Here is an 18,352-nt window from a genome sequence, read left to right as displayed (position 1 = left end):
CCATTCATTTTGTAGGTCTTGACAGAAATATTATCCGTGCAAAGATTTAGGTTGATTGGACATTGGTAGCGATCTCAAAATTTTACATTCTCCTTGAGAAAAATGGATTGTTAAAATCATTCCCCTTAATCAATTAATTTTATCAAGCACTTGTTAATCTGATTTTTCGCACGTTTGGAGCTACAAAATAAACAGCTCATATTGTTAAAATAGATTGTGAACCCCCACGTTATGGGGTAGTGCGTTTGGAAGGTGCGTTCAAAATGGTGTGTACGTACATATCAAAGCACCCAGGCTCCCGGGCTATTGTGAGACCCCACGTACTTATCAATATGGTGTGTCCAAAATAGTTTTAAGGTGTCTGGCAATGTGACACTGCATTTTGTTTTCGCAAGTGTCAAAAGGCTAGAGCCGTTTCAAAAAAAAAAAAAAAAAAAGGTGACAAAAGGCCAGATAGCAGTTTGTTTGTGTAACTTAGGCATTCATTTCACCTCCCAGAAACTTTGAATCTGATGATGCCACACCTCCATTGGTCAGTATCGTACGTTTTTTTGTTTCTGATATCTGTCACAAGAAATCGAGAGCTGCATAATATGTTTAAACAGGTTCCTTGGGTTGATATCAAACAGGTTTCTTGACAGTAACCACGAAAATGATGGTCACGGTAGCTTCAACAACTTAGAGAGTTCCAAACTGAATGTATTGATCGGAAGAAATTTTTAAGAACTTCACTTATCCTGGGCGGTGTTCTGGCAAGGGCGCAGCTAATTAAACCTTATATTAGGCCTGTTTCAATGCAGCTGCAACTAATTTGGGATGACTACTGCTATTAAGACCATGGCATCAGAAATTCCAGAGCAATGCAAACAAGAATTTAGTATCTATATATTGAACATCTGTGGAGTGTAAAGGAAAACACACCATTCTATCGACTGAAATATGGCCAGATAAGATGCGTAAAGAGCTTTGCAGGGATCCTTTTCTTAATCAGTTGCAAAAAGAGCATTTTGTTACATTCACTGTACAAAAGAATAGCAACTAAAAATCTGATCAGAACACGTTTTCCGCCTCTCCACTAAGAGCCAATGTTTTCCTTTGGAAAGGTTGCCAAAATCCCCTCAAACTTCTCCACAAAGAAATACTTACAGGAGTAAAGAAACAGAAGATGGAAGGTGAACTGCCAGAACATGCTCTGTGAGGCCAAAGGACTTCTGGTGCAGAAATGTTGCAAGTGGAAGGAAGGTAGTATGATATATTCCTACTTCAGTATTTAATGACATGGCGGCGCAACCAGAGATTGTACATAACCATGTGGAACGCATCATGTCTGACAGGAGGGGAATTCCATTGGAAATGCTTTTGAACCTAATTCACAAGTGAAAAAGAAACATTAGACTTAACAACCCTTTAAACTTCAGTGCATATTAGGATTTAGGACTATTAACACTTAGTCAGCAATTTGTTTCATAGTTGCGAACTAGTTTAAGATATAATCTGCTCTGACGCAGCAAATCATTGCAGGGAGTTTCATTCATACATCCATTCCATGCATGAGTTTATGTAGAGTGTAGACAAGACAAGGTCGTTAAGGGTTGCGAATATAGTAAGAGAACCCAGAGAACTGTCATGTTAGTGTGTGCATTCCTACCATTGAAGTGTCAGTATTAAGAACTGAGAGAAGTAGAGAACATTGGACAGATATTGCAAGAACCAATAGGGAAAAATAAAATTATGAGAAGAACAAAACAATTAGACAAACAAGGCATGGACTATTTACCTTCACTAAGTTGTAGTGCAATGTGGTGAATTCTGAATCAGATACGTTCTTCAGAATATACTTAAGCCTGTATACATCGCGCTCATTGAGTATCAGAGAAAATTTCCGCCAATTAAGGATGTCATTGAGTGGAAGGTCATAGTAATTTGACAATATTACTGCAGAACAGAGAGGAAACTGCTCAGAAAACACTATTCCAAGACAACCTTCAGAAATACCAAGTAACAAAAGAAACTGATTTTGAACCAGCACTCTGAGCCCCAGAGGAGAAAAGATGTAGAGTAAACAAAAAAAGTTTAAAAAAAAAAACACCTTTTGATTTTTGACATCTTGCAGAAAATATTTCCAGGTCTCGAAGCAGTTTCTTTGTTTGCATATTAACCAGATTTAATTTGATTCAAAGCGAGAGTATATATATAGCTAGTAAAACCAAAAAATACAATACTTGGTTTTCACGAACAAGAAGAAAAGGGCTCACAAATATTTCTGATAGGTGCTGAAAAGCACCCATTTAATCCTTCTAATTTATGCCTTGTCGGTCCGTTTACATTGTTACTTAACGCGTTTTAGTGTTTTATGGTGTATGCAGGCCTCAGAAACCGATGGGTGCGAAAACATTCAATTTGGATGGTCTTACAGAGTGTTGCCGCAAAGATGAGAATTGATTGTTTACAACCCGTGTGTATACGTCTCAATTAAGCCTAGACATAAAACATAGTTAATTGGCATTGGGGTAATGGCTAATTGCACACGGTAAAATTGGGTCTGATGTTCAATTGTAGCTAATTCCTTCAAGCTTTCATTAGTGGGCCCAAGTATAAAAAGGAATTGGAGAGTTTTGGTTTACAGGGAATCATTGTTCCTTTAGGAAACTTTTGTACGGCAATGCTTATAAGTGGACAGAAGGGTTTTTGCCAGGGATCATAGTTCGGCCGTAGAGTCAGTTTTTGAGACGACGCTTCGGAGACGAAATCTATCCCGAATTATTTCCGAACAGGGCTCCGCATAAAACAGGAATCCAGCTTCCATGGCCGGCTAACTCTATTGTCTAGGGGGAAGATGAAACTTCGCGCCAAGTAACCTCTTTTATGCATGGGTTTTAGTTTGTTTTTCGGATCGATTGTAAAACTCAGAATCCTTTTCGTTTCAATTGAATGAATTGATTTTAATTCTTTATATCGATTAAGTATTTGTACTCTAGATTTCAAATACATAGTTTTGCAATGGTTTTCACTGATTGTGGTTGGAGTTCTGAGATAGATTATGCTCGTAAGACGGATCGTGCCGTTAGGTTGCCAGATCGTGCTAACTGAGAGACGGTCCGTGCTATGGGATAGTTTATACCTTTTAACAACCCGATTATTTTCTTGATGATTATCGTTAGGGTTTGCAAGCCCTAGCGATAATCTCTTTTGATTCGAATAAATAAACCTAGCCTATGCATATTGTTGTTACGCGGTCGGGGTGAATTCGAAACCCTAGATATTTTCCTCCATCGTTTCTAAATCTTTTAATTAAATTTCTTTAGTTTAATTAGCTCTTCAAAACAATTCAACCAATCAATCTTTACTTTTCCGAATTAATCTAGAAGTTGATCGAATTATAGTAACTTAGCCAATTTGTCCCTGCGGATCGACACTCGGTCTTGACCACTATTCTACGGAGTAGTAGTTAACTCCAAGCTTTTATAAATTTATTTTTGACACGGAACGACGCGGTCAAATTTTGGCGCCGTTGCCGGGGACAGTTTGCACGGTTGCGTTAATTTAATTAGTTTTTAGTTTAGTTCATTGTTATTTATTTTTATTTTGTTTGTTAGTTTTGGTACTTTTAGCTACAGGTTACGAGGCGGCAAAACGAGCAAAGATCACTGTGGAGAAGCGGTGCCGTGATATAAAAGCGATTTCGTTGACCCACTGTGAGTTTGTTCTTCATTTTGGCAAATTAGTGTCTGTATCTGGAGTACCCCTTTTTTTTACACCTGAGGGGTATTGAACTTGCATGCTTGGTCGTCGGTCTTTGGAATCCGAACTCGTACCTCTTAATTTGGATTTAGATAGGAGACGTAGGGTTAACAAAAAGACCAACTTAGTCACAATGGCAGATGATGCTGATGGAGCACTTGTGGTACCTAACCCCCTCCCTCTCAACTCACACTTCGCCCCTACGGCTTACACTACACCATCTTGTGTACGATTACCCGCAATCACGGCTAATCAGTATGAGATTAAGCCCGGTACACTCCAAATGCTCCCTAAGTTTCAAGGGCAATCTCAAGAGGATCCATATCAACACATCACTGAATTTGAAGCCCTCAGTTCCACGCTTTTAATTCATAATTTTCCGATGGATGCATTGAGATTGATTTTGTTTCAATTCACTTTGATAGGGAATGCCAAACATTGGCTTAGTACTTTGCCAACTAATTCTATAACATCTTGGGCGCAAATGAGTGCGGCATTCCTTAAGAAATTCTTCCCCATAGGAAAAACACTCAGACTTCGGTAGGAGATTACCACTTTCCAACAAGTTGAGAATGAACAGTTCTATGAGGCTTGGGAGAGATATGGGGATCTCATTCGTAAGTGTCCGCACCATGACATACCTAAGTGGCAATTAGTACAGAGTTTTTATTCCGGGCTGCATCCGCAGCATCGTGTGATGGTTGATGCCTCATGTGGAGGCTCTGTGATGGTTAAAAATGAAGAGGATGCCTGGCAGTTGTTTGAAACTATGAGCGAAGGGTCCTTGCAAAATGTTTCTTTTGAGAGGAGAGGTAAGTCAGTCACTGCTGGTTCTGATAAGCCACGAGGTATGTATGAGATTAAACCATCTCATGACCTCAATTCCAAAGTCGAAATACTGACTGAAAAGGTTGAAAAACTTCTTTGTATGGGACCGGCCACCTCACAGCCTCCACTTTCTCAGGAGGCATGTTCTTTATGTGCTAGTCCGGCCCATTTCATCACTGACTGTCCTGCAGCCCCACAATTCCCTATTTTTGTGGAGGAGCAGGTTAATGCTGCACAAGGGTATGCTAATGCACGAGGTTTCTCCCAACCAAGTAATGATCCGTATTCTAATACTTACAACGCGGGTTGGGCCAAACATCCTAATTTCTCATGGAGATCGCAAGAGCAGGGTAATTCCTTTGCCCAGCAGCCTAGGCCTTTTAATACTCCATTTAATCCAGCTGCCTATCGCTCACAAAACCACCAAGCACCCACCCAATCCACGCGGGATCCATCCTTCGAGGACAAGGTGCTGCAAGCGCTTGACCGTTTAACTGATACCCAACAGCAAGTGCGTTCTAATACCCAGTCCATTTCGCGGCTCGAGACCCAAGTGGGTCAAATAGCCAATGCACTTAACCGTAGGGAAGAAGGTAGGTTGCCCAGTCAGCCTGTCCAACCCCCTGGAGGACAGTTTGTAGTTCATGACCCGCCTCTTGCTGATGCTAAGGTAATCATGACTTTGCGCAATAAGAGAGAAGTCGAAACCCGACCAGAGAAAGCGAAATCGAAGGAGCATTTGGCTCCTTCCGACCCCGATGACTTTGGGGAGGAGAGTTCACAGAGTAAGGATGGAACCCCTCCAGTCACACCTGCATCGCCCACTTCTGTGTCAGCGGGCTCTAAGGTACCACCCTATGTGCCTAAAGCCCCGTTCCCATCATGTTTGAATGCACCATCTCCTTTTCCTAAGAGGGGAGCATCTATGGAGGATACCCTTGAGGTATTCAAGCAAGTGAAAGTTAACATCCCACTCCTAGATGCCATCAAACAAGTCCCAACTTATGCCAAATTTCTAAAGGACCTCTGCACTCAAAAGAGGAAAAACCGAACCAATGTGTCCAAAAAGGTCCTTCTCACCGAGCAAGTGAGCTCTGTTTTTCAGTCGGACGCTCCCCTTAAGATGCAAGATCCTGGTACCCCGACTATTGATATAGTCATTGGAAAATATGCCATAGAGCGAGCACTTTTAGACTTAGGGGCTAGTGTCAACTTGATTCCGTACTCGGTGTACGAACAATTGGGGCTTGGGGAGTTGAAGCCCACGTCGGTTACTTTGCAATTAGCTGATAGATCCATTAAGGTGCCACGTGGAGTAGTTGAGGACGTTCTTGTCAAGGTTAATGATTTTTATTTTCCGGCTGATTTTATAGTCCTTGACACAGAACCGGTGCAAACCCTCAAAAAGCAGACTCCGATTATTCTTGGTCGTCCTTTCTTGGCGACCGCGAATGCTAATATTCATGTGAGGAGTGGAGAGATGGAGGTGACCTTTGGGAACATGACCCTTAAGCTTAATGTTTATAAGGCCGCAAAACACCCTCCCTTAGAGGAAGACTGCTTCGTAGTCGATGTCGTGGAGGACTTGGTGGAGGAGGCATTGCCTTATGTTTTGACCGATGACCCGTTGGGCGCTTGTTTGGCACACTTTGGGTATGGGGAGTATGATATCGATCAGTCCATTGAGGAGGTGAATCTGTTACTTAATAATTCACCTCCAAAGTGGACAGCGCAGTTTGAACCTCTTCCAGCACTTTCTGATGAGACCGCCCCTCCGTCTATTGAGGCTCCACCGAAACTTGAGTTGAAGCCTCTTCCGGCTAATCTCAAGTACGTATTTCTAGGTACCAATGACACCCTTCCAGTTATTATTGCGTCTGACCTTTCTGTCACACAGGAGGGTCAACTGGTTAAGAAGCTTAAGCAGTATAAGAGTGCGATAGGGTGGTCCGTGGCGGACTTGAAGGGTATTGATCCCTCCGTGTGCATGCATCGCATCAATTGCGAAGAGAATGCTAAACCATCTCGTGAGATACAACGGAGGTTGAACCCGAATATGAAGGAGGTGGTAATGAAGGAGGTTGTGAAACTTTTGGATGCGGGTATCATATACCCCATCGCGGATAGTAAGTGGGTGAGTCCCACTCAAGTGGTGCCCAAGAAGTCAGGCATAACTGTGGTCGAGAACGAGAGAGGTGAGCTTGTCCCGACACGAGTCACCACAGGGTGGCGTGTTTGTATTGACTACCGTAAGCTCAATTCCATGACTAGGAAAGATCACTTCCCATTGCCTTTCATTGACCAAATCTTAGAGCGGCTAGCGGGCAAAAGCTATTATTGTTTTCTGGATGGTTATTCCGGATACAATCAAGTGCCCGTCGACCCTGCAGACCAAGAGAAAACTACCTTTACTTGTCCTTTTGGCACTTTTGCTTACCGGCGTATGCCATTTGGTTTGTGCAATGCACCTGCTACTTTTCAACGGTGCATGATGTCTATTTTCTCTGACATGGTGGAGGAGTTTCTCGAGGTCTTTATGGATGACTTTTCGGTCTTTGGGACCTCGTTTGATGATTGTCTTCGTAACTTGAGCAAGGTGCTTGAGCGATGCATTGAGAAAAATTTAGTGCTAAGTTGGGAAAAGAGCCATTTTATGGTTCAAGAGGGGATAGTGTTGGGACATGTGGTGTCTATGAGGGGGATTGAGGTGGATAAAGCTAAAGTTGACTTGATTTCGCGACTCCCTCCCCCATCTTCTGTTAAGCAGATTAGATTCTTTTTAGGGCATGCAGGCTTTTACCGTCGCTTTATTCGTGATTTTAGCAAGATTGCTAAACCCTTGTGCGATCTCCTCGCCAAGGATGTGCCATTTGTGTTTGACGAGGCCTGCATGAAGGCCTTTGTCAAGTTGAGAGATGCCTTGTCTTCCGCACCTATTATGCAGTCACCCGATTGGAAATTACCTTTCGAAATCATGTGTGATGCGTCCGACTATGCAGTTGGCGCTGTCCTTGGCCAACGGGTTGACAAAGTTTCCCATGCGATTTACTATGCGAGTAAAACCCTCTCCGATGCTCAATTGAATTACACTACTACGGAGAAGGAGTTACTTGCTGTTGTTTTTGCATTAGACAAGTTTAGGTCGTACCTCCTCGGGTCTAAGGTTGTTGTGTATTCTGATCATGCTGCATTGCGTCACTTGCTTTCTAAGAAAGATGCGAAACCTAGGCTCATTAGATGGATTCTGTTGCTACAAGAGTTTGATTTTGAAATTCGGGACAAGAAAGGTTCCGAAAATTCTGTGGCCGACCACTTGTCGAGGATCCTTGTTGACTCCTCATGTGACACTGTGCCTCTCCATGACTCATTCCCTGATGAGCAATTGTTTGAGGTGTCGCAAGTTCGGCCTCCGTGGTATGCTTTTATTGTTAATTACCTAGCCACTGGTGAGATTCCTTCGCATTGGTCCCGTCTAGATAATGACCGATTCTTTTCTCAGGTTGGGCATTATTTGTGGGAGGATCCGATACTTTTTAAGTATTGCGCGGATCAAGTGATTCGGCGCTGTGTCCCCGAGTGTGAGTATCATAGTATTTTGACATTTTGTCATACTCTTGAATGTGGGGGACATTTTAGTGGGAAGAAAACAGCGGCAAAAGTGTTGCAGAGTGGCTTCTATTGGCCAACTCTTTTTAAAGATGCCCACGAATTTTGTAGGACGTGTCTTCGGTGCCAACGTGCCGGAAACATATCCCGCCGAGACATGATGCCATTGAACTCCATTCTAGTGGTAGAGTTATTTGATGTGTGGGGCATAGACTTCATGGGACCGTTCCCTAATTCTTTTGGGAATGAGTATATTCTTGTGGCGGTAGATTATGTGTCTAAGTGGGTGGAAGCGGTGGCCACGAAAACGAATGATCATAAAGTTGTGCTCGAATTTCTTAAGAGCAATGTTTTTAGTCGGTTTGGCTGTCCGAGAGCGATCATAAGTGATGAGGGAACCCATTTTGTTAATAAGTATTTTGCGGCTCTAGTGCGTAAGTATTCTATCACACACAAGGTGGCGACACCTTACCATCCGCAAACTAGTGGCCAAGTTGAGGTTTCAAATAGGGAGATAAAGAAAATTCTTGATAGAATGGTTAGGACTGATCGCAAAGACTGGTCAACACGACTAGACGATGCGTTGTGGGCTTACCGAACTGCATATAAAACTCCTATTGGCATGTCTCCTTACCGGCTGGTTTTTGGTAAGGCGTGCCACCTACCCGTAGAGTTGGAGCATAAGGCGTTGTGGGCCATTAAAAAGTTTAATTTTGATATGATTGTTGCTGGGTCTCATCGTCGTCTCCAATTGAGTGAGCTAGAGGAATTGCGTAATGATGCTTATGAGAGTGCACGCATTTACAAGGATAGGACTAAAGCTTTTCATGATAAACATATTGTCCAAAAATCCTTTGAACCAAATCAAAAAGTGTGGCTTTTTAATTCTCGTTTGCATCTCTTTCCGGGTAAGTTGAGATCAAGATGGGATGGGCCCTTCATAATTCAAAAAGTTTTTCCCCATGGGGCTGTTGAAATTAAAGATCCACAGGATGGTAAAGTTTCTAAGGTTAACGGTCAACGTTTAAAACCATATGTGGAAGGTATTTATAATGAGGAGGTGATTGAGGAAGTCGACTTAGTTGATCCGGTTTATCCAGATAATTGAGTTTTAAATGAAGTCTAGGAGACTTTAAATCCATAGAGGGTGAGATACCTCTAGTTTTTGCCGTGCTCGAACGGCTTCCAACGGTCTGGTATAGCCACCTTGTCAAAGCTATGTATGTAGTACTTAGGAGGTTGGGTCTGGCGGCAGGCGCGTAGTTAGCAGCGAGAAATCTGTCTGAACCATCCGACTTTAGTGTCCAGCTTGGCGGAGATTGCTTCATAAGCCGAGTGGTGGGTAAGGAATCTGGTAGCCCCAGAGGGAGTGACAGCCTATTAGATGATGGCACCACTTCTCAAGATATCGTTGAATCCTACGCATATTGCTCTTCCAACAAGTAGGGAACCACAGTCTTTGACAAGGGAGAAAAGTAGTACCCGTGTCTTTCGCGTGAAGAAAGTGGTGGATTTTAATTGTTGTTTATGTTTTTTATGCAATCTCTGGAGTTTTCTTTTCCTTTTGTTTTGTCAGTTAGTTTTGTAATTTATTTTTGTATCTTGTTTTGGTGGAGACTAACGCATTGCAGGTTGTTTCATTCAAGTTGGGGGGCCTCTCGGCCACCATATCTTTTCTGCTCTGCTTATTTCTCCACTCGAGGTGATATCCTTCCTCTTTCTTTCCATTGCCTTATTTCTTTTAGTGCCTTTGCAATCACTGAGGGCAGTGACTCGTTTAAGTTGGGGGGTGGGGCATACTTTGGATGCTTTCTTTAGTAGTTTGTTTTAAAACAAAAAAAAAAATTGAGAAAATTGAAAATTAAAAAATGGGAGCCTTTCTGCATGAGATTGTTCTTTGTTGTGCTCGCTTGTTGATTACTTGAGTATAAGCACTCTGCTACCATTTCGATATCTCTTTGGCAGAGTAGTTTCAATTTGCTAGACTGCTGGCACTTTTGTTTTAGCATTTTTGCACATTGCACGTCGGGCCTTAATTGTTTTTGAGCTGTGATTTGACTGTTCTTAAAGGCTATGATTAGTGGAGACTTATACCCTTGTGCGCTTTTGAGCCTTATCTTTTATTGGAGTGGTGTCAATTAAACTCTTTGTTTGTCATGGAAAGAAACACATTTGTTGTCAATCTCATCATCTTTGGCCGCCGAGTGTTGGAACTTGAATGCATAACAATATCCTTTGGTTTTGGTTTGTCACATGGATGTTACACCCCTGGGAGAGGATTATAGGCACTTTCGTGATATTTGGGCCAGTTCGTTCCTTTGTGTTCACATTTATCCCTTGCGAGTTACATTGAGCCTTACAGATTTAGCCTTTTCTTGGTTAGCTCCACCTTCCATATTGTGTTTGGAGAAAGGTGAGAATGTAAAGGTTAATTTTTGGATAGATTGTTGAATTTTGTGAAGTATTGGTGGTGTCCCTTAAAAAAATACACAACAAAATACAAAAGAAAAAAGAAAAGAAAAAAAGGGCACCGATAAGTTGAAAAAAAAAGTTGAAAGGTTGGAATGAGAGATAAGGTGGAGTTGAATTAATGTTAGCGGGGTACACATTGCATATTTGCCCCGTTTAGTTGAAATACTCGCATATTCTCTCGCACTTGAATCAATTTTTATCCTAACCTTGATACATTATCTCATCCCTAATGCTATAACCTTGAATAAAGTCCTATTTGATCTTAAGGGTGTTGGGTTGAGGTTTGATTGGTGGAGAGTTCCAATGTTTGGCATTTCGTTCATGAGATTGTGTGTCCACTATCTATATAAAGCTTTCTTTTTGTGTCATAGTGTGCGGAGTACTTTGCTTTCCTTTTACGTAACTTCCAAACCGCACACTCGAGAGTTCATAATGCACCTTGTTTCGAATGATTTCATTTGTGAGTGCATGACACGGTGAGAATTGAAGTCGAGGCTCGGTCCGGAGAGAGCGGTTGGTTATTGTTCATATGTGATTGAGACCCGTATTCACACACGCTAAGCTTTAGTGCCACAGTTTATTCTTGAATTGTTAGCGCTTGAAACTATGCTTGCCTTGCTATAGCTTTGTGGTAGCTTTGTGTCATCTGCTTGATATGTCGATGAGTTGCATGACAGGCTGTGTTCTCTGTGTTGAAAGGTTCCCCGTGTTTGTGGGTGTTCACTGCTGATAACCCTCGCACTTTTACGAGACTAAACTCGTCCTACCGGAGCACCCGGGGGTTCAAATGTCCTATTTTTCATTGCTTTCATTAGTTGTTTAGTTCTTTTCTTTGCTAGGGACTAGCAAAGTATAAGTTGGGGAGTGTGATAGGTGCTGAAAAGCACCCATTTAATCCTTCTAATTTATGCCTTGTCGGTCCGTTTACATTGTTACTTAACGCGTTTTAGTGTTTTATGGTGTATGCAGGCCTCAGAAACCGATGGGTGCGAAAACATTCAATTTGGATGGTCTTACAGAGTGTTGCCGCAAAGATGAGAATTGATTGTTTACAACCCGTGTGTATACGTCTCAATTAAGCCTAGACATAAAACATAGTTAATTGGCATTGGGGTAATGGCTAATTGCACACGGTAAAATTGGGTCTGATGTTCAATTGTAGCTAATTCCTTCAAGCTTTCATTAGTGGGCCCAAGTATAAAAAGGAATTGGAGAGTTTTGGTTTACAGGGAATCATTGTTCCTTTAGGAAACTTTTGTACGGCAATGCTTATAAGTGGACAGAAGGGTTTTTGCCAGGGATCATAGTTCGGCTGTAGAGTCAGTTTTTGAGACGACGCTTCGGAGACGAAATCTATCCCGAATTATTTCCGAACAGGGCTCCGCATAAAACAGGAATCCAGCTTCCATGGCCGGCTAACTCTATTGTCTAGGGGGAAGATGAAACTTCGCGCCAAGTAACCTCTTTTATGCATGGGTTTTAGTTTGTTTTTCGGATCGATTGTAAAACTCAGAATCCTTTTCGTTTCAATTGAATGAATTGATTTTAATTCTTTATATCGATTAAGTATTTGTACTCTAGATTTCAAATACATAGTTTTGCAATGGTTTTCACTGATTGTGGTTGGAGTTCTGAGATAGATTATGCTCGTAAGACGGATCGTGCCGTTAGGTTGCCAGATCGTGCTAACTGAGAGACGGTCCGTGCTATGGGATAGTTTATACCTTTTAACAACCCGATTATTTTCTTGATGATTATCGTTAGGGTTTGCAAGCCCTAGCGATAATCTCTTTTGATTCGAATAAATAAACCTAGCCTATGCATATTGTTGTTACGCGGTCGGGGTGAATTCGAAACCCTAGATATTTTCCTCCATCGTTTCTAAATCTTTTAATTAAATTGTTCTTTAGTTTAATTAGCTCTTCAAAACAATTCAACCAATCAATCTTTACTTTTCCGAATTAATCTAGAAGTTGATCGAATTATAGTAACTTAGCCAATTTGTCCCTGCGGATCGACACTCGATCTTGACCACTATTCTACGGAGTAGTAGTTAACTCCAAGCTTTTATAAATTTATTTTTGACACGGAACGACGCGGTCAATTTCCATAGGTCATTTTCCTTGTAGACATTCGGGGATCATGCCCCCCCAATAAAGATGTGTCATGTATGTAAACACATACTGGAAATACGCATCAGAGGCACTAACTGCGTGAACTAAAATACGAACTGAAACAATATATTGGCCACCATACTAAACCTTCATGTCACTAAACAGTATATAATGCCACCATACTAACCTTGATGTTCATAAAGCTTCAGTTTTTTTTGGACACTCAAGTTTTATGGAGTAGTCATACCGAGAGCCCCTTAAATACTTTTCTACCAGATAAACTAAGGAAGCAAAAAACAATAACCTTCGAGTTCGGGACCCTTGACTTTTTATATTCAGACTTTAAGAGTAGGTGGAACAATCAGCAAAAATTATCATGAATAAAGAAGGTGGTCTGATGCCAAAGTCATAGATTTCAAAGAGTTAGGGAATGGAAGCTTGGCCGTTTCTCTCAGTCAAGTTGAAATGTCACTAAAACAGCTGTTTGAATCTAATTGCCACGATTCAATTCATCTACCACCACATATTCAAGAAAACCCTTATAAAAGCATCATATCTCTCTCTTTCTCTCTCTCAGTCCAGATAAGCATATATAATGTATATTTATGTATGTATGTATGTAGGTATGTACAAACATATATGAGAACAAAAGATTTGAGTATATTTCTCTCTTACCAGGCACACATCCGTAATGGATAGAATCTGCAACTCGAGCACTATTGACTTGTGATCCACCAGGGCATATGCAGAACATTGTGTTATAAAATTTCCTTTGGTATACCAAATGCCCAGTTGCTCTATTGATTCTATTGTTCTGGATATCAAGTTCTGTGTCATTCTCCCATTCACGTGCTAGTATGACTCTTATCTTTGAATTGCGATGGCCTGCCCAAAAACCCAGCATCTTCCTGCACATTACACTCTGATATAACTTATTAGTAGGCAGTTTAGGAATAGGCTTCCATCATAGTGCAGCATGGATATTGGACATATTCACTGACTAGAGGTTATGTTGTATATCATTGGAAGCATGAACACAATGACAGCTAACAAATAGAGACATAAAGAAAAAGACAACTAAGCCATACGCTTGAATGCGAAACGTAGAACCAAGGCCAAGTGAATTTCAAGCAGAACAAAGTCCTTATACCGTTGTTACAAAGGAAACTGATTCCTAGTTTGTTCTAACCTAGGAAAGAATTGTTTTTTGGAACCTTTTCCTTGTTTGTGCAAACTTTGGAAAGCATTGTTTCAAATGAGGAAGCAATGGAGAAAACAATGACTGCCAACCATCAATTTTATTAGCTTTTGAAGGAAGAAATGATGGTTAGATTAGTTGTGCATTCCTTGTCAAATTCCTCTAAGGATCTACCAATTACTCTTTCTCTTCCACAGCCACCTTGGCTACAAAAGGAGACCCCCATAGGAAAAATCAGAGTAACAGGCAAAGGGTCAATCATTTTTTTAAACAGGAAAGGAAAAGGCCCAATCATGCATCCCAATAAGTCCAAATATTAATTATATTAGCTTTGAGGGAAGAAAAGATGGGACTATCTCAATACAAGATTTTTTTTGTTTGGTCCGTGGTGAGTATGGTCCTTCGTGAGTATCTCAAAAGACGCAATTATAATATTAGTTTAAAGAAGAGTCCAAGGACAACTTATTTGAAAAGCTGATATCATTCTAGTTTTAAGTTGAAGACCAAAACCTGGAAAGAAATTCTAAGATTGTACTTTTACAAAGGAAGTTTTGAAGAAAGATATAGCAGGTGGCTTCCTGTATATTATTAGCCCTTCATATAGTAATAAACACCATGGTAAACCCAACAAAAACAACACACATGGCCATACGTGGGGCTCTGGCACAGTAAAAGAAAAGGTCTTTATATTCTCCGATCAGATGCAATGGACTCCCGTTAAATGCATGAAGTCAGAACTGAACCCTAATTAAGTGGGATAAAGTCTTGGTTAGTTGACTTGAATACAAAACTAGAACTATGATTTATGAATGAACATACAAGATTTGAAGCCCACAGAAGATGGGTCAGGGGTCAACATTTATATATCCCGAGAAACCTTGGGAAACTATGAAGGAATAAGTACTCAACTTATTGAATGCCTTATTGATATGCATCCACTCCAGAAAGTACCATGGCACGTAACTGTTAATACTAGGAAGTAGTATATTGAATAGACCAAACATAATCACCTGTTGGCTGTGTCATTTCCTCCAGCTGGAAGAGCAAAGGGCTGCAGTACTTGAGGGAGGGAAACATCCTTGTGCGGGATAAATCCAACATCATAACTCGGTGAACACACAACTCGGATTGAATTCTTTACCAGAAGTGGAAGCCCCTCAGTTGCCCTCACACCAATATCATGGCACGTTACAAAAAAGTGATCAGTGCCCAAGGTTCTATTCCAGTAAGGGTACTTGGATATTAAGCTCTCTACATAGCTCTTAACAATGATAGTCATATTTTCATAAGACATACCCTGCACACAGGAATATAGAAACACAAGTTTACGAGTGTAGAAAGAGAAAAGGCAACACACTGCATCTATTTAGGTTAGGCTATTTATAAGATTGGGCAACGACAATATTAAAAAGTTCATGTTAGGGAGTGAATTGCAAATGTTATGAAGGGTGTAATCTAATTCACAATGTGTCAGAAAAGTCAATTGGAACCAATCAACTTGAACTTCTGTGGAGAGCATACGCAAGACAAAGGCATTAGGATATGTAGTAGGAAGCCAGTAGTTATCAAGGGGAGGAAGTTAATGAGGGAATAAAAAAAAGGCTGGAATTAGTATGACAGTGAAAACTGTCCATTGAAATAAGTTCTGAAAAAATTCAAATGGTCGTCACGAGGTTTTTTTTTTTTTTTTTTTTTTCATACTGAGAACTCTGCAGAATTATATACTACAACAGACATGCATAGCTTTTTAATTGGTGAACTATCATGCAGAAAATCATATCACTCTATGTAGCGAACGAGTAAACTAACATTAATGCTGCAAGCGACAAACACTTGAAAATGTGTATTTGAGCGATCTGTTAGCAATTATCTTGAATCTCATTACAACAATACTCTCACTGACCACATTTCTTTACCATCTCGCGTCTACCACCTGATGTGCATCCATAGTGGCTGATAAAATAGATTCCCATATGAATTCCACTAATTTCAAGCGGTTGTCGCAGCACCACTTCAGATTATAAACAAAATGTGGTAAAATAATGACGTCACCAGATTTCAGATGTACTATGAAAATCTGGACCTTCTGATTCTATAAGTATGCAATTTAAAGTGTCAACAGAAAACCCTATCACCAGAATACCTTTCACAAGCATAAAAGAATGAATAAACGCCAACAAAATACAAATGAAGCGAGAAACACTGGCGGTACCTTCCCTTGCATTTTGTGGCAAGAAATCGGTATAAAGAAGAGATGCGCTCGCTCCGGATCATCCGTTCGAAACTGACTCTCTCTAATATTCTGGAAGAAATAACCTTCGCTCGCGTACTTCCCCGTGAGCTTCCTTGGTGTTTGGTAATACGTATTCGGGTCCCCGTCGGGGTATATGTAAATCTTGAACTTCTTCTCCATTTCCCCATAATCGAGGCGGAAAACCTCCGGGGAGTGATAGATGTCCGAGAACACATCGGAATCAACTGCAGACTTTTAAAATGGCAACCAGCGTGGTTATGTTAAAATTGAGGCCGATCTATATCACTTGCATCATTCTCCGATCGCAATTTTCAAAGAAAACTCAAGCAAAACTTCCACACTTTTTTTTGGTGAATACAAATAATCATTGTTTTCGTTATTCAGTTGAGGTTCTTGCTAGCCATCCCCCGCTAGGCGATGGGTAATGTGCATATATTGCGAAACAACTTTACAGTCCAATACTCATATCACGAATATAAACACACTTTCAAAGATATCAAAACATTTTTCTTGGATAGGGATACATCTTTTACGCGTTATCCATCGCCCCAAGGGCTGTGAAAGCATTTTTCATTGAATTTCAAGAGGAGAAGGGTCTCAAGAAACTGGAAACATCGATTTTAGTGTTTTCAAAGAGATGCGTTCTTTTCTACAAGAATGAAGAAAAATTGGGAGGATCAGATAGGAGTATTAAAAATATACCTGGAGAGTAGAGGAGCGAAAACAGAAGGTAAGGATGGAGTGGGTAAGGATGGAGTGGGAGGAGAAGAGTACTAAGACGACGGCAACGATTAAGATGAGGACAGAGAAACGTAGAGAGAGAATGCCGAGTGTACGCATTGTAGATCGGAGAGAGAGAGAGAGAATTTCAAAACACGGGGGAAATGGCGGTGGAGTTCTCTTTCGCTCTAGAGAGAGAGAGAGAGAGAGAGAGAGAGAGAGAGGACGAGGCCAAGTTCGGTTAAACAAGACAACTATATTTTGTCTTTATTTAATTTTTTTTTTGTATTTATTAATTTTTTATCAATTTTTTAAAGATTATTGTATCGTCATGATGGGAAGAATCTAAAAAGTAAAAAATTATGATTAAAATTTATTTTTTTAATAGAAACGAAAAAATTGGCTTATTTACATTTTAGATTCCTCTTATCATAACGATGCAATAATCTTTAAAAAATTGACGAAAAACTAACAAATACGAAAAAAATTAGAATAAGGACAAAAAAATAAACCAGTTAACTTATTTAGCCGAACGGGATTATCCACAGGTGAGACTCAGATTTCGAGTCTTCTTGTCAGTGGGGAGGGATGTGGGGTAAACAGTTATACCCACTCGTACCTAGGTGATGTTGTGCTAACAACATGTCTCTCAGATAGTAGCTATGACTTGAACTGAACATTCCACATCGGGTAGGGAGCCCTAAGGGGGGATTCAATCCATTTGGTGCATCCGAGCCGTCCAAAAGTGTTTTGGATGGCTTAGATTTAAATGAGTATTTTTTTAAAAAAGAAAATCAAAAATGATTTTTTTAAATTTGAGCTGTCCAAACTACTTTTAGACGGCTCGGATGCACTCAAATGGACCGAACTGGTCAGCATCAAATGGACGGGATCCGAGCCCAGGAAGCTTCTATAGTCACGCCCAAGGGGGTTGTTACGCTGGTCGCCTCCTCCCACCTTTTTTGCTGATAAAAAAAATTATCTTGAGCGTTCGCAAACGAGAGGATCCTTTAACCCAAATACCTCGCGGTATGAATGTTTAGGATTCGGTTCACTTCGGGTCGAAATCCATAATCAAAAATTCAAAATCATAAATGATACCAATCCTACTACGGAAACCGACCGAAAGTACCGACGGCCACGTGGGACCCACTCCAAGTCCCGTACGGATGATCTGAGTCGTTCAATAATTTTTTTAAAAATTGAGTGGGCTCGCAAAAAAATTAGCACAATCTGATATGTGTAGGTGCTCGATCCAATCTTTCATTTTTTCATTTAGATTCGGATCCGTGAAAAAAATGAAAAATTGGATCGAGCACGTATACATATCGGATTGAGCTGATTTTTCACGGGCCCACTCAATATTTTTTAAAATTATTGAATAGCTCGGATCATCCATGCCAGGTCCGGAGTGGGTCC

The 18,352-nt window shown here is 40.7% G+C and overlaps 1 protein-coding gene and 1 non-coding gene across 2 annotated transcripts; both read right to left on the bottom strand.

Moving 5' to 3' along the window:
* Positions 1-939: 939 nt before the first annotated feature.
* Positions 940-17,123, bottom strand: LOC131327009 (probable glycosyltransferase At5g03795). The gene is made up of 6 exons (XM_058359952.1): positions 16,916-17,123; positions 16,172-16,444; positions 14,970-15,256; positions 13,437-13,669; positions 1,778-1,935; positions 940-1,365 (listed from the first exon to the last, which is right to left on the bottom strand). The coding sequence occupies exons 1-6, from the start codon at positions 17,051-17,053 to the stop codon at positions 1,264-1,266; spliced, it is 1,191 nt and encodes a 396-aa protein (XP_058215935.1). The 5' UTR covers positions 17,054-17,123; the 3' UTR covers positions 940-1,263.
* LOC131328094 (small nucleolar RNA R71) lies at positions 4,274-4,380 on the bottom strand. The gene has a single exon (XR_009200376.1). It is a non-coding gene; the product is annotated as a small nucleolar RNA R71 (small nucleolar RNA).
* Positions 17,124-18,352: the final 1,229 nt, after the last annotated feature.

This window comes from Rhododendron vialii, chromosome 5a (assembly GCF_030253575.1).
Source record: "Rhododendron vialii isolate Sample 1 chromosome 5a, ASM3025357v1".
Classification (NCBI taxonomy): domain Eukaryota; kingdom Viridiplantae; phylum Streptophyta; class Magnoliopsida; order Ericales; family Ericaceae; genus Rhododendron; species Rhododendron vialii.
The sequence above is the reverse complement of the archived record's forward strand: the minus strand, read 5'-3'. Positions and strand labels throughout refer to the sequence as shown.